The 16,710-nt window shown below is 40.9% G+C and overlaps 3 protein-coding genes across 32 annotated transcripts in view; 1 reads left to right on the forward strand and 2 right to left on the reverse strand.

The window, feature by feature from the left end:
• The window catches only part of brp (ELKS/RAB6-interacting/CAST family member bruchpilot), a 45,246-nt gene extending 38,819 nt beyond the window's left edge, over positions 1 to 6,427 (forward strand). For all 22 annotated transcript variants that reach the window (XM_070209945.1, XM_070209942.1, XM_070209952.1 and 19 more), the window contains 6 exons: positions 192 to 1,931; positions 1,997 to 2,239; positions 2,983 to 3,425; positions 3,846 to 3,980; positions 4,046 to 4,109; positions 4,184 to 6,427. In XM_070209945.1, the coding sequence (XP_070066046.1) occupies positions 192 to 1,931; positions 1,997 to 2,239; positions 2,983 to 3,425; positions 3,846 to 3,980; positions 4,046 to 4,109; positions 4,184 to 4,219 (2,661 nt within the window). In that variant the 3' untranslated portion in view covers positions 4,220 to 6,427. The remainder of the gene's footprint in view (positions 1 to 191; positions 1,932 to 1,996; positions 2,240 to 2,982; positions 3,426 to 3,845; positions 3,981 to 4,045; positions 4,110 to 4,183) is intronic.
• The window catches only part of LOC6636503 (uncharacterized), a 115,942-nt gene that overhangs the window by 94,404 nt on the left and 4,828 nt on the right, over positions 1 to 16,710 (reverse strand). For 7 of the 9 annotated variants that reach the window (XM_070209963.1, XM_070209960.1, XM_070209962.1 and 4 more), the window contains exon 1: positions 3,459 to 3,590. The exons of the other annotated variants lie outside the window; for them this stretch is intronic. The gene's annotated coding sequence lies outside the window, so the exon portion shown is untranslated. Of the gene's footprint in view, positions 1 to 3,458; positions 3,591 to 16,710 lie in introns of those variants that run through there. 9 annotated transcript variants of the gene reach the window in all.
• On the reverse strand, positions 13,085 to 15,122 carry LOC116650885 (uncharacterized). Its single transcript, XM_032435840.2, has 2 exons — positions 14,810 to 15,122; positions 13,085 to 14,670 (listed from the first exon to the last, which is right to left on the reverse strand). Exons 1-2 carry the CDS (start codon positions 14,943 to 14,945, stop codon positions 13,820 to 13,822), a joined length of 987 nt encoding a protein of 328 aa, XP_032291731.1. The 5' UTR covers positions 14,946 to 15,122; the 3' UTR covers positions 13,085 to 13,819.

Raw genomic sequence — 16,710 nt, forward strand, 5'->3', positions numbered from 1 at the left:
ATACACATATGTATATTATAATATTTAACACTAATCGTAACTAATCAAAAACGCATGAGAAACTGACAACTACCAGTGAATTGGCTGTTTGTAAATTTTTTAGCTTCCTTGAACACTGCTTGGCCCAGCTGAAAGCCCCGATCCCTTCCAGATTTAATTTAAAGCTTGACCAAATCCCTTTGCTCTTGCAGATGGAGCGCGATGATGCTGTCACCGAGGTGGAAATACTCAAGGAGAAACTGGACAAGGCTCTCTATGCCAGCCAGAAGCTCATCGACGAGAAGGACACATCCAACAAGGAGTTCGAGAAGATGCTGGAGAAGTACGATCGTGCTCAGAACGAGATCTATCGCCTGCAATCGCGCTGCGATACCGCTGAGGCGGATCGCGCCCGACTCGAGGTGGAGGCCGAACGCTCCGGCTTGGCCGCCTCGAAGGCGCGCGAGGATCTGCGCAAGCTGCAGGACGAAAGCACACGGCTGCAGGAGGCCTGCGATCGTGCCGCCCTGCAGCTCAGTCGCGCCAAGGAGTGCGAGGATAATGCGCGCACCGAACTGGAACACAATCGGGATCGATTCGACAAGATGCAAACGGACATACGACGCGCCCAGGGCGAAAAGGAGCACTTCCAATCGGAGCTGGAGCGCGTCACCTACGAGCTGGAGCGTGCCCATGCGGCACAGACCAAAGCGGCCGCCAGCGTGGAGGCCGCCAAGGAGGAGGCAGCCCACTATGCCGTCGAGCTGGAGAAGCTGCGCGAGCGCTACGAAAAGAATCAGGTGGAGCTGCGCAAGCTGCAGGACACAGACACGTTTGGACGTGAGACGCGTCGCCTCAAGGAGGAGAACGAACGGTTGCGCGAGAAGCTGGACAAGACACTGATGGAGCTGGAGACGATACGCGGCAAGTCGCAATACGAGTCAGAATCCTTTGAGAAATACAAGGATAAATACGAGAAGATCGAGACCGAAATACAGAACATGGAGTCGAAGCTGCACGAGACCAGTCTGCAGCTTGAACTGTCCAAGGGCGAGGTCGCTAAATTGCTGGCCAACCAGGACAAACAGCGCAGCGAGCTGGAGCGTGCCCACATTGAGCGTGAGAAGGCGCGAGACAAGCACGAGAAACTGCTGAAGGAGGTCGATCGTTTGCGCCTGCAACAGTCCTCGGTGAGCCCCGGCGAGCCGGTGCGCTCGTCCGCCGCGATCTCAGCGGGCGAGCGACAGGAGATCGATCGGCTGCGTGATCGCCTCGAGAAGGCGCTGCAGTCGCGCGATGCTACCGAACTGGAGGCCGGTCGCTTGGCCAAGGAACTGGAGAAGGCACAAATGCATTTGGCCAAACAGCAGGAGAATACCGAGTCCACGCGCATCGAATTCGAGCGCATGGGCGCCGAGCTTGGACGCCTGCACGATCGTCTCGAGAAATCCGAGTCGGAAAAGGAAGCTCTGCGGCAGAGCAGTCGCGGCCCCGGTGCCGCCGGCGGCGCCCATCCACAGCTGGAGAAGCACGTCCAGAAGCTGGAGAACGATGTCAAACAGCTGGCCATGGAGCGTGAACAGCTTGTGCTGCAGCTGGAAAAGAGTCAGGAGATACTGATGAACTTCCAAAAGGAGCTGCAAAACGCCGAACAGGAATTGCAAAAGACGCGCGAGGAGAATCGCAAGCTGCGCAACGGCCAGCCCGTTGCGCCCGCCGCACCCGCCGAAATTCAGGCCATGCAAAAAGAGATCCAAACGCTGCAGCAGAAGCTGCAGGAATCGGAGCGCGCCCTGGCAGCCGCGGGACCACAACAACAACAACAGGCAGCGGCAGCCGCAGCGGGCGCCAGCCGCGAGGAGATCGAACAGTGGCGCAAGGTTATCGAGCAGGAAAAGAATCGCGCCGACATGGCCGACAAGGCTGCCCAGGAGATGCACAAGCGCATACAGGTGAGTACAGCCGAAAGAACCGAACCGAAAGCCCCAGCTTCAACCTCATTTGCCCCATTTGCCAGCTGATGGACCAACACATCAAGGATCAGCACGCCCAGATGCAAAAGATGCAGCAGCAGATGACGCAACAGCAGCAGCAGGCAGCGCAGCAGGCGGCGCAGCAACAGCAAACGGCGGCAGCCAGCGGCGGCGTCGATGCCAAGGAGCTTGAAAAGGTCAAAGTTGAACTGCAGGCGGCCTGCACGGAGCGTGATCGCTTCCAGCAGCAGCTGGAGCTATTGGTGCAGGAGCTTGAAAAGAGCCAGGTAAGCGAACGACTAAGCGCTATTCCTAAATAAGTGTGCATCCCTTGAGAATAGCTTAAGAATGAGAGAGAAATGGCTGTGTGTAGAGATGTGTGAATGAAGGAAAGAAAGAAGGAAGAATATATTTAATATCTTAAAACGTGTCAGTATTAAAGACTTAAAGCGCCAGAGAACTTGAACTAGATTTGCGGTAAAGATTATTTTAAATGATCGATAAGTCGATGATATCGATAAGAGTCGATACACATATTTAAGCTATCGTAATTTATTGTATAAGAGCTTGGAAATTCTAAATGTAGTATGAGGCTATGATTTTTCTCATAGTCTACTATTTCACCTTTCACCATATTTCACCTTTTACCATATTTCACCAAAGAAAAAATCTTTTAAACGAAGATACACAAAACTTTTAAAAGTTTAGAACGAACAAAATTTAATAATTGGGAGAATTAAAAAATAATAATAATGTTCAAAAGAAGCGAAGGATAACAACTAAATGCTGAAAAAGAAATCATCAAAATCGAATAAAAAGCTTCAAAGTTATTCGCAAATGCATTTTGCACAAAGCGTGAAGAAGAAGCAGAAACACAGACGCAGCCGTGCGGTCGTATGTGTGTGTGCGTGCGTGTGTATGTGTTTATGTATGTGTGCCAGTCAGAACTTTATACAGGGTTGTTAATCGACTTAACATGTTTGTTTTGCCTACCCCCCCCCCCCCTCCCTCACTCATTCAATCGGTGCAGTTGTCCAATCAGGAGCAGGCAAAGCAGCTGCAGACGGCGCAGCAGCAGGTGCAGCAGCTGCAGCAGCAGATCCAACAGCTGCAGCAGCAAATGCAACAGCTGCAGCAGGCGGGCAGCGCGGGCGCCGCGGCAACAGACGTACAGCGGCAGCAACTGGAGCAGCAGCAGAAGCAGCTGGAGGAGGTGCGCAAACAGATCGACAACCAGGCGAAGGCCACCGAAGGCGAGCGCAAGATAATCGACGAGCAGCGCAAACAGATCGAGGCCAAGCGCAAGGATATCGAGGACAAGGAAAAGAAAATGGCCGAGTTCGATGTGCAGTTGCGCAAGCGAAAGGAGCAAATGGATCAGCTGGAAAAGTCATTGCAGACTCAGGGCGGCGGCGCAGCGGCCGCCGGCGAGCTTAACAAAAAGCTAATGGACACGCAGCGGCAGCTCGAGGCGTAAGTAAAAGCTTTAACAGGCTATCAACTTACCTGACAATATTTATTTCATAATTTGAGCACTTAACACTTGCACTTTACCACTTAAACACAATATTAAGTCATTTATTATTCGCGAATTTGGCGAATGATGCGCCATTTTTTCAACAGTGTGACCGAACTATGTTACTTTTATAATGCCTCGGCAGCTGTTGACATTAGCATAAGCATAACATATATCGAACATCGATAACCAGAGTTAACATAAGATGTTAACATAGCATGTCAGTGCAATGTTAATAATCATTACATTAGCTTATATTGCCGCGGCTGTTGATTAGACTTAACATAACATGAACATAACAGAACACAGCAATGCAATGTTAAACTCTCTGCTAAAGCTCTTATACTCATCATATTTTGTATTTTCTGACCTTGCAGCTGCGTCAAGGAACTGCAAAACACAAAAGAGGAGCACAAGAAGGCGGCAACCGAAACGGAGCGCCTGCTGCAATTGGTACAAATGTCACAAGAGGAGCAAAATGCCAAAGAGAAGACCATTATGGATTTGCAACAGTGAGTATAAATGAAATAAAAAAACAGGTGAAACCAACAAGCTAATCACTCTTATACTCTCGCAGAGCCTTAAAGATCGCTCAAGCCAAAGTCAAACAAGCACAAACACAACAGCAGCAGCAGCAGGACGTAAGTTAACATTTATTGTCTTATACACGCTGTTAAACTTAATCGGCTGCTGGTTTTTTTTTTTTTTTTTACAGGCTGGACCCGCTGGCTTCTTGAAGAGCTTCTTCTAAATCGAAAGCGTATAAGTACTTGTCTCGCCGCAAGTATAAGTACAAGCCTAACACAACAAATAACAGCACTGTCTACTATTTTGTATACTACCGATTACCGATATACCGACTATGCAGTATTTCTTCTACTACTATGTACCACACACACACACACACACATACACACACATACACACACACATTTGTAAATGACATATGTAAATGCAAGCAAATTATTTGATATTTATTATATTGTAATTAGGTTGCCGCTATACTCAAATTATGAATGCATTTATGTAAATGTCAGATTTGTAACTCTCTCCATTTCGAACTTCAACTTAACCTCAACTTAACTCTCCCCCTCAATCGATTTCGAACCCCTCTCTCTCTCTCTATCTCTCTCTCTCTCTTGCTCTTGCTCTTGCTCTCGCTGTCTAGTTAACTGTTGATCTTCGAATCTGTTCGTCTTATACGCTGTAAAGTAGACTACACTTTCCCGGCACCGGCTCGTATTGAGTTAACACGACATCCGATACCCTGTAAATGAACAATTTTATCAAATTTCAAAGTTCTCTACAAATATTTTACATTTTTCAAGTTGTGTAAACTCAAATAGAGTTCGTCTTTTTTTTCTCGGCACGATACCCAGTTTTGCATACGGCGCGAATGTGATTCACAAAAGCAAGAAAAAAGCGAAACAAATGAATAAATAATATAATTATCAAATATACATAAATACTACGTATAAATTGTTAGGCAACGTATCGTATAATTATGAAAAGTACATATATATATATATTTATGTAGCTAACGATGTGCTAGCCTCTGTTATAGTTAGTTAAAAAACTGAAAACAAATTCAAAATCACAAGACACATGCAGAACATAAATCTATATATATATAAACACACATACTATATATTTATCACACACTGTACATACAGCATCTATCGTAGTCGTGCGATCCGAATACGTATACAAATAAAGAGTAGAGCAATAAATTTATATATAGCCCCTGATACGATTATAAATGACGATATGAATATATATAAAAATATACATATGTGTATAAAATATTGCGTAGCCTTTAGCCGTGTACCAAAGAGTAAATTGCAAGAAACTATTACCAGAAATATGCCTAAAAACTCAAAACTCAAATTCAAATAGAATATAACTTAAAACTTCATTCGAAATCTATTTTAATTAGTTCAAATATACATGGCATCTATCGTACATAGAGATCAAATTTAATACATATACAAGAATATACCTAATGAAAGCATCTAGTTCAATTTAAACTCCCGACTTCACACTCCACAGTAAGGGAATAGGAAATACCCCTAATGTTCACTGTCCAGTCCAGAGTTGAATCGATTCGGCAAGTAGAATAAAGGGAAAACCCCCAATATTTGGGTTGAATCGATTCGGCAAGTAGAATAAAGGGAATACCCCAAATATTCACTGTCAAACTCCCGCCTCCAGACTCCACACTCAGCTCCCCGCTTTAATCTCTTGCTGTGAGGTGCATCGATTCGGCAATAGAATTAAGGGCATGCCCCTAATGTACACTGTCAAAGTTTGCTTTTTTATTTAGAAGAGTTTAGATAAATGCAAATGTGTTATTGTTATCATACAAATGCATACATATATATATACTAGCATACAGTATATATATATATATATATATATAAATATATTTACATATAAAAAATTAAGATCGTCTAGCAATATATATATATATATATATATATATATATATATATATATATATAGAATTATTAGCGTTGTTTCCACATTTTGTATTCTTTCAAGCAAAGATTATTAACACTGCCAATGTTTCCATATAAATTAAATATGTTCATTTCATTAAAGTGGAAGAAACTCCAATAAAACTCAAAGAATTCTGTTTGAATTGAAGCTAATCAAAATAAAATGCAACATTAGCGGTACTCCCGTCACGCATAGACACACAAAAAAAAAAACCATTTTCAATTAAGACTCAATTGCTGCTAAAAAAAAAAAAAACTTAAACACATTTGTTTATTAGCGGAATACCCCCAATCACTTGACAACGCCCAAGACATTCAGATTAAACAAACAATCATATCATACAACCTTATATCTATATATATATATATATATATATATATATATATATATATATATATATATATATCAATATCACACACTCGCAATAGTTATCGATAACAAATCGATAGACAAAATCAAACCCAAAAGATAAAATTTCTTTTTTATACTTAGAACCAAAGCGAAGCAAAGCAAAGCGAAAAAGTGCTCATCAAATCAACACTCGATTATAATTTACACAATCGATAAATCGATAACATATTGAAATATCTATCGACATCGTTATCGCTATCGATAGCGTTATCGATAACGTTGTCAGTCAGTCGAAAATAACGCAATACTCACACATTACGTTAATTATATATATATATATATGCATATATATGCATATACGCTGTTTATCGTTAGTTGAGGCAATGCTATCGAATCAACACATTCGATAGGCATTCGCTTTGTGTGTACATAACTAAGGGCCCCCTAAAAAGTTCCTAAACTAGGAACGACGGGTAAAGCGCAGTTAAACGAGTTGCAAGTCAAGTAATAATTAAACACTTCTTTGTCTCTAAACATTGCCAACAGCCGGGCAAATGTGTACATAAACATATATCTATATCTATATACATATACATATATACATATATATATATATAGAAAGAGGTTAGGCATAACACAAGATGTATTATATATGACTACAGTTAACTCTATATATGCCATATATACTTAGCATCGATACTTGCATAAAACTACTCGTAAGTACACTCGAAAAAAAGAACACACAGTTTAATCAAGCAATTGAAAGGACAAATCAACAAAATCGTTGGGACACATCAAACTTCGGAAAAACACACAACGTTGACAATATTTGACAGGCACACACACACACACACACACACACACAAACACACATACACAACTTTGTCTAAATTAAAAATTCAATTTCTGTTGAAAGCCAACATATCCCCAATATATATATATATATATATATATATATATATATATATATATATATATATATATATATATATATATGTTATAGCACCAAAAATAATACAGAACATGTAAATGAAGAACAATTATTCTCTATATAAACATATTTACATAAATAAATAAATAAATATATATATATATATATATATATATATATATATATAGATATAGAAACAACTCTCTCTCTATCTCTTTCTGTAAACAAACAAATTTCAAAACAAAGGAAAACATTTGCCTTTAAAGTATGAACAAGTTCTTATTAATATTATTATTAGCCTAGATAGTTTCAACTACAACAAAAGAGATGAAAACTAAATTAAAAACTAACGGTACATTGTCTATATTATATACATATACATCTATATATATATATACAAATAAACAAAAAGCAACATTAGAAATAATAATACAAGAAATTACAATTATAAATAAAAACACTTTAATCATATTATCCCCGCCGTCGTGTACCCAAATTACAAACTAAAACGTAAAACTCGTACAATTAATACAAATAATAAATAATAATAATATTAAAATTAAAATCAAATAAAAAAAGCTTCAACATTTTTCTATACAAAACAAAATAATAATAAATGCAACAAAAACTAGAAATTCGATTATGTAATTAGCATACTGTAAACTCAATGTTATAGGCACACACACACACACACACACACACACACACACACACACACACGTATACACTTAACAGTAAGTTACCCAATGAATTTAACAGTAATCGCAAACAGAGCTTTGGTTAATTTATTTGAGTTTTTTTTAGTGCCGAGAATTTAGTGTTTGGTCACACTGAAAGCAATACACACACACACAGACACACACACACACACACACAGCATAGATAAGCGTATTTAAAAAAGTATAGAAAAATAGCGCAAATTATATAAACATATATATATATATATATATATACATACATATATAAATAAAAGCAAACATAGCAGAGTACAGTGGGCCGAGAACGTTTAAAATGAGATCAAAATTGTAACAACAACAACAACAACAGCAGTTAACTTGTTTAGAGAGAAGCGTAAAAAGCAGTTTGAACAAAATACTAGGCAAACAAATACCAAAAATACCAAAAAACCAAAAGAAATTCGTGTATACATTTTTTTAACAAGTTTGGTGATCTACGATATTGATTATTGATAAATAAAAACATAAACAAATACTTATATATATATACATTATATATATAGTTAAGCCATGATATATATACACATACACACATACATACCTACATATATATATATATATATATATATATATATAAATATATATATATATATATTATACATATATGAACTAAATAAGTTTACAAGGTATATGCATTAAAAGAAAACCGCAGCAACTAAAATAACATAACATAATATATGAGTTAAAAGAACAACAACAACAAGAAAAACCACAAAATAAATAAATTTATTATATACATACATAGAAGAATATTAAAAAAAAAATACGAGATGAAATGGTATGAAATGAAACGATTATTTGAAACATGTTCATTATATATAAATGTCATTACAAATGTTCTTCAAAACTGCCTACCAATAAAATATATTTCAAATAATATGCAATTTGGTTTGTACTCAATTTGAGTGGGAAATGGGCGGCTTGGTTTCACTGTACTTGCGTTTCAAATATGCCGGGCTTGTGCGGCAACCGCTGCTAACTTCACGTTACTCAACTGTGCGCCAGCCTGCGCTCAATTTTGCGTTAACAGCATAGTGGCTGCTCAATTTGCGTCAACATACTGTAAACACAAACTGCTTGAACAGCAAGCAGCGCACAGGCAGCGCCCGCTGCTAACGGCCGCAAGCAGTGGCTATTTAAATTCCAATCAGAAAACCTCACCTTAAGAAAAAACAATTAAATATGCAATAAAACATTTAAATTACAAAACAATTATCTTAGCCACAAACGAATTCCATTTGTTTTGCGCTGCGGCTGGCACAAAACGCACGCATGCATTATGCTGTCTTATTGGGTACATTCTGTATTCTAACCAGAAACTAACCAGACTTTGGCCTGGTAAATGGTGCCGCAAATTGGAAACAAGCAGCAGCCCACGCAATTGGAATCGCAGTGCCAGCTGCCCTATACAATATTAAAAGCTAAACGCCCACACACACACACACACACACACACACCCGCACAAAGCATGATGTAATCATATATGTAACTGCTTATATAAACACACACACACACACACACATGCAGCATATACCGTTACCACGCACACACATACATACATATATGTAAGTAGTTAGAAATATACGCACACTTGCACGAGCGGCGTATGTACAGTTAGTTATTACTGTCCAATTGGATTACTGCTCTCGTCTCTGCAGCGACAAAAGCTCAGCCCAACCCCGAAACGTTTGCAGCCCCTCGCATGGATGGGCGCATGTGCTGCCCAGCTCAGTCGCAGTCGCTGTTGGCGTCGGCGTCGGCGTTGGCGTTGGCATCGCTGCCGCTGTTGCTTTTTATCGATTGACCCAATTCTTGGGTACATATTTCTACATAGTTGAGTTTTCTTATCGCGAGCTTCCTTTTTTTTTTCCTCTGCTTTTTTTTTCTGCGCATACATTTTTGTTTTTCTCCTCTGGGCACATTCCAATGGCTTCGTCCTTTCAACGTCCTTTCCACAGCTTAAAAGCTTTTTCTTTTCTTTTTCATTTTCCTTTTTTTGTGTGTTTTTCCTTTTGCAATTTAATGGCCAAATTCTGTTACATACATATATTTATGTATTAGATTTTCGGGGGTGTGGTCTTGCTTCTGCTTCTTCTTCCTCTTCTAGTTCTTATTGGACTTGGTAATGCATGCTGCACGGTCTTATTAGCTCATTATGTCATCAGCAATGGAAATTTGATGAAACTAACGATCCAATAAGCGAAACTTTAGAATTCCAATTGGCAAACACTGTTGCCAACCAGCTAAGTTTTAATTAATTCAGCCTCAATTGTTTAAATTCAGGCTGAAAATGTTGAAAACAAAATGCGGAGCTAATAATTCGTATTAGAATACCAATAAAGAGGCAATAACCGCATCTTATTAGACTGTTAACACTGTGTGTGTCCCAATTAGAGTAGGTGTGCAGGAATTTTAAAAGTCTGGATGATTTAGTTAGACAACTCTTAGGACTTAACATGTAGCATATCCAATTGGATAACTACCTACATCCAACTAGATTTCCAAGCCAAGCACAAATATCAAAAGAAAAAGTCCCGAAGGGATATTTATAGCTGAAATCGAGCTATATTAACTATATAACAATATTAACTATATAAACAGGAATTATGCAAGTCTAACCAGATTTATGACTAGACTTCAGTGTGACCATTAAAAAAGTGAAGTTACAGCAAAAATTCACTCAGAGCATATTTAGACAATTCCAATTGGGTTATGGAATTGTTGCCCAATCTAACTAGATTTTCAACAAATATTCATCAAGTGCCGTTTTTCAAGGCAAATAGTGTCCCATTTATCAAATACTTCAGACAAGTGCTTGCATGTGTGTGTCTGTGTTTGTTGTTTTATTTGAGAGCATAAACAAACGATTATCCGGCCGACCCAGAAACATATTTGTGCAGCACAAATTACGAGCACAAGAGTTTCCAAAAGAAAAGCCAAACAAAAATGAGCAGCAGAATACAATTTTAACAAAATAATGGCCTGAAATAAGCATAAAGTGTGGTTATGTACGCAGGCACATACACATGCATAAGTGTGTGCGCTGTACTCACTCGCATACATACATATGACACGTGTAATTGACCTACTTTCCCTATTCGACAGAGCAGCGCATATAACGCACATACACATGCACACACATGTACGTATGTATGTACATACGCACATGTACAATGTCATAGAAACACACCAATACGCAGGCAACAGAAGCGCGCAAGCGAGAGAGAGAGAGAGAGGGAGAGGCGCACACTTAATACGTATCGATAGGCGTATAACAGCTGTGATACACTTGTGCGTGTGTGTGTGTGTGTGTGAATGCGCCTTGATCAATGTTCTGTGCTATTGACACGTTAATAGCCGCAATTTGTTTTCATTTACCGATCAAAATTATGCTGTCACACACACACACACACACACACACACGCACAAGCTAGATAAATATGTATGTAGTAGCAAAGCTTTTAACAGCTGCAAAGCTCGCTCGCTCTCTCTCTCTCTCTCTCTCTTGCTGTATGTACAATATATGTATGCATGTCTGTTGGCTTTGTAGCTTTGTTGTGAGCGACAAATTGTTTTGTAGCCGACGACCTATTTATTTGTGGCCAGCTGAGCAGCGTTGCCGTACTTTCGTAGCAGATACACACAAACAAAATGAGTATAGCCACACACCCCTCCCCCCCTCCACTAAGACGCCCTTTTAATGTACACGCCCCTCTGTTAAATGCAGCGTTTTATTGAACGAAGAGCAGAAAAAAAAAGACTTTTCTGTTACATACATACATTTGCACTCTTTATCAGGCACGCACATACATACATACATACATACATATGTGCAATACGTATCTGTTAGATAGTTCTGTTTGTTCTTTGTCGCGACAGCGATAAAGTCAATTAGCAGAAAACATGCGCTCAAGTGCAAAACGCTGGCAAAGGAGCGAGTAATTAATTAGCTCAAGAGTCAAACACCCACACATGCACACACATGCTCTGCCACTCCCCCCCTCCCCCCGCATACGCCACGCCCACGCGTAGCGCCGCATCGGCTGATTTAATTGCCAGGCGACAAAGAGGCAAGAAAATTGCGCAAATTTGTAGTTTTTTTTTTTTCTAATTAAGTTTGCACAGTTCGCTGTATCTGTATCTGTCAGATACATGCGTCAGATATTTACAGCTAGTCGTTCGAATCGATCGCAGTGCTTAGAACTTGGCCCATTGCCTGTTTGGCTTTTTGCATTTGCCGCGTTGCCAGTTGCTTGCCAAATTGTCTGGCAACACTGCAAAAGTATCTGCAAGATACTGTGACTGTGCCTCATTTGTTTGACTTTAGCCCCAAATTATTCAACAAGGCAAACACTCGTGCATTTGTTTGGGTTACGTCCTCTTCGCTTTGGGGGTCTTTGCCGCACGCTACGTGACGACGCGCTGCCCACCGCAAAGTTGTCTCCAACTGTCATGAGTATCTCTGATTTATTTCTGTACGTGTTCGAAGTCGCCGCAAAAACGTAACGCGTAGACGCAAAGATACTCTATATGCCTCGCTATATTGCTTCACTTCCACGTCTATAAGTCAAGAAATCGGAGCTTTATCTTACAAATCACTTTTCTAAACTCGTTGTAAGTTCTACGAGAACCTATATACCAAATTTCATGTCTCTAGCTTTTATAGTCGCTGAGTTCCTTGAGGTATATAGGCCTTATTTGTCTATAAGTCAAGGAATCGGAGCTTTATCTTACAAAGCACTTTTCTAATCTCTTTGTAAGTTCTACGAGAACCTATATACCAAATTTCATGTCTCTAACTTTTATAGTCGCTAAGTTCCTTGAGGTGTATTGGCCTTATTGGTCTATAAGTCAAGGAATCGGAGCTTTATCTTACAAAGCACTTTTCTAAACACGTTGTTAGTTCTACGAGAACCTATATACCAAATTTCATATCGCTAGCTTTTATAATTCTAGAGTTACTTGAGATGAATAGGCCTTAACACATAGTCTCTCGTTCGGTTCGTTAACCAGTTATTCCATTCCATTTAGACGACTAGCTTGCTTATAGTTAATTTTAGTTCTGGCTTCTATTGTATAGTTTTTATATCGCGCTATATAAGTTGTAAATATTTATTAGATAAATCTAGAGTTTATAACGATCTTAATACACACTCACAAACGCTATTAACTTTGAGATAATATGCTACAATTAAAATTCCTTGAAAGCATACCATATAAAAAGTAAAACCAATTCTTAACTTATCTAATATACATACATATATGGAATACACGTAGTCCTCAACAGTTACGAGTTAGCAATAGATAAGATGATAAGATGATGATGAGTTTGGATATCGTAATACCAAGGAAAGAATATCGTTATTTACGATATATACGATAAATCGATGTTTACGATATATAAGATATATTCATATTTACGATATAAGATATATCGTTACATAAGATATATCGTTATTTACGATATAACGACATTTACGATTTATAAGATATATTCATATTTACGATATACCCGATATATCGACATTTACAATGTACAGTATACGTCGATATTTACGATAAATAAGATATCGACATTTGCAATACATCGATATATCGATATACAGGATATACATCCGATATACATATTTACGATATACAAGATATATCATATTTACGTAATATAGCTCGATATTTACGATATAAGATATATCGATATTGACGATATATCCGATATATCGATATTCAAGTCAAATAAACGTATCGTGTGCATGGGACATGATCTAGGAATCGATATGATGTGGATTGGGATGAGTTATGTGTGGAAACTATCTTAGAAACTAGGCTTAGCATATCAATCTGATCTCTCGGGACTGGACATGGGATCGCCGCCAAAGGTGACCTCCTTGGATACAAAGGAGGTGGGCGGTGCCATCGATTCCTCGCGGCGCCGCTTCTGGGCGCCAAACCGTTTGTTCCGCTTCATGTTGGTGAATCTCACGTAGATCTTGCCGCGCCGCTCAGTGCGATAGAAACAGAGCTGCTCCTTGGGGAACAGCTGCAGAATCTCGCGCTCCAGCAGGTGACTGCGCTGCAGGGTCAAATGCAAACGATTGTCCTCGTAATAGCTGCAGATGAGCTGGATCAGCAGCAGACGCTGCACTGCATCCAGCTGCTCGTTCTGGCCCAAACGCTCTAGCAGGGATTGCGCCTTGACCGGCGATGCCTGCAATATGGACAGGACCGTGACGCCGCTCTCCTCGCTAACATCCGGTTCGGTTATTTCCGGCTTGATCAGATCCGCCGTCACAAGCTCCGTGTGGACCAGTTCGCTGTGATCGCCCAGCGGCAGCGGCACATTAAACTGCGAGCCATCCGTCATCTCGCTGAGCGTCACAAATGGCTCCGCCGGCAGCTGTTTGGATCGGCTGTCATCCAACAGATCGGACTTGGAATGGCTTTTCGTCTGCTGGAAGCTGTCGCCCGAGCAGCGACAGCCGCTGCAGTGCCCCATAGAGCCGCTGTCCACATGGGCAACTCTGCCGCTGCAGGGCGACGCATCCTGCAGCGGCACATTGAGCCAGCGACGCCAGCGTTCCAGATGATGCTCAAATCGTATACGTGTGCCATAGCGAAAGTTGCGCAGCAGCTCGTTCAGATGATGCCGCTTCAACATCTGCAGCTCCTGCGTGTTAATTGCCTCCTCTGTGTGCGTGGATAGTATAAGAGTTAGCAGTCGTATACGAGTTATCAGTTGTATAACAGAATTCGAACAGAATTCGTACAGCACTTTTGTTGCTTTCATTATTCTTCGTTCTGTTTCGTTCCGTTTTGTTTTGTTTACCTTGCAAATACGGCAACAGCTCGCTGACGTTCCAAGATTTTAACAGTTGAGCCAGCTCCTCGTATTCGCCGCTCTTTGGCATGTTGTCTGTGTAGATGGATGTGTGCGTGTGCGTGTGCATGTCGAAGCTGTGCATGTCTCTCTATGTATGCATGTATGCATGTATGTATGTGTGTGCGTGTGTGTGTGTGTGTGTGTATGTACGGCCTACAACCGGGCGTACATCCTTTCGTCACGAACGAAACTGCGGCACTGAATTTTGCAACAGGCGCGAAGCGCGTACATACCCTCCGCTATACCTGGGACACACACACAGACACACACACACACACACGCACACACAGCTGCAGCTCGCACGCGTATGTGTTTCGTCGCTGTTTGTATACGCTCTGTGTGTACATACATACATACATACATACATAGTACAGTCATGCCATCGCTTTGGTTTCATCGTTTCGTCGATTCGTCGTTTCGTTGTTCGCGTTTCGTAGTCGTCGCCGTCGCCGTCGTCGTCGTCGTCTTCATCGCTTTCATGCCTTAACGTGCTTATGTATGCATGCATGCCAGGGGCGTAGTAACTGGGGGGAGGGGAGTCACACACTCGACTCCGACTCTGGGTCAACGAGTGTGTTGTTATGAAAATCTCGTTTGGCATTTGTTGCGAAATGCACAAAACATAAATATAATAAATTGTTAATACATTGCAGCGCAATCAGCTTTAAATTGTTGTTTAGCTGCAAACGAAGCCCCTTACGGAAAAGTTGCTGACTACGCAACTGCTTGTACGAATGTAAGTACATATGTTTACATAATACTTAAACATGTGCTATGTACACATAATACACACATGTGCATGCAGACATGTACATGTACATGTACGTGCGGCATAAGTGTTGTTTTTATGTAAATACATGCACACACACACACACACACACACACACACACGTAGTTGATAAAAGCTGTTTAAATATTCGCAACACCCATTTGAAAAGAAAACGAACTCTGGCAGGCTGCGAAGCGCACAAACTCTGGCAACGCTGCCCGTTCAATGTTGTTGTTATTGTTGTTGTTGTCTTTTACTGTTGATCGTTTATGCGTGGCGGCAGCATTTTGAACTACTGACCTGCCTCTCCCCCTCTTCTCCTTTACATTATGCTCGCTTGGTTTCCTTTTGGCGTTCACCTTTCAGCGCTGACTTCTGTGCGCCACGCCCCACGCCCCCACGCTCCCACTCCGCCTGCGTTTCGCTCTGCAAGTCTTTTGTCTAATGCATTCTGCTGCCTGTGCAGATGTGCAGCTGGCCAGTCTACCTCTCTCCCGGTCGCTCTCTCTCTCTCTCTCTCTCTGCGTTCGCCGTTCGACTCGAACAAAATTTGACTTGAAGACGTTCGCAGTCGAAGTCGGAGCTGCTGCGGGCAAGGGGCGCGGTTGCGGAGTTGGTTGTGTAAAGTAGCCAAGCGCTACGCAGGTTCAATGAACTTCTTTTGTAAATGTTTTTCTTGCTGCTGCTTTTCGTTTTCTTTTTGGTTTTTGTTTACTTGGCCCGCTTTATTGTCGCTGTTGTTGTTCTTCATCTTCTTCTTTTTGTTGCTGTTGTTGTTGTTGTTCTTCTTCTTCTTTTTTGGGCTACAAAAAGACTTTTCGTAGTTGCTTCACCCAGTTTTAAGTATTTTACTTTCTTATGACAAAGCCACAGACGATGCTTTATCTTATCATTATCTCACGCTAACCTAGGAGGGTGCAAGGGGGGGAATAATAAACGAATGCGCCTTGCAACGGGCTGCAAATGAACGACCTTCTTTGCCGTTTTGCCTTTTTCCCGTTTTCAATTAACGGTTGTTCGCTCGGCGAGTACCTGATGCTGCGACTACCCTAATGCGAGTACCCTACACCCTCCTCTT

This window comes from Drosophila virilis, chromosome 5, assembly GCF_030788295.1.
Source record: "Drosophila virilis strain 15010-1051.87 chromosome 5, Dvir_AGI_RSII-ME, whole genome shotgun sequence".
Lineage (NCBI taxonomy): Eukaryota > Metazoa > Arthropoda > Insecta > Diptera > Drosophilidae > Drosophila > Drosophila virilis.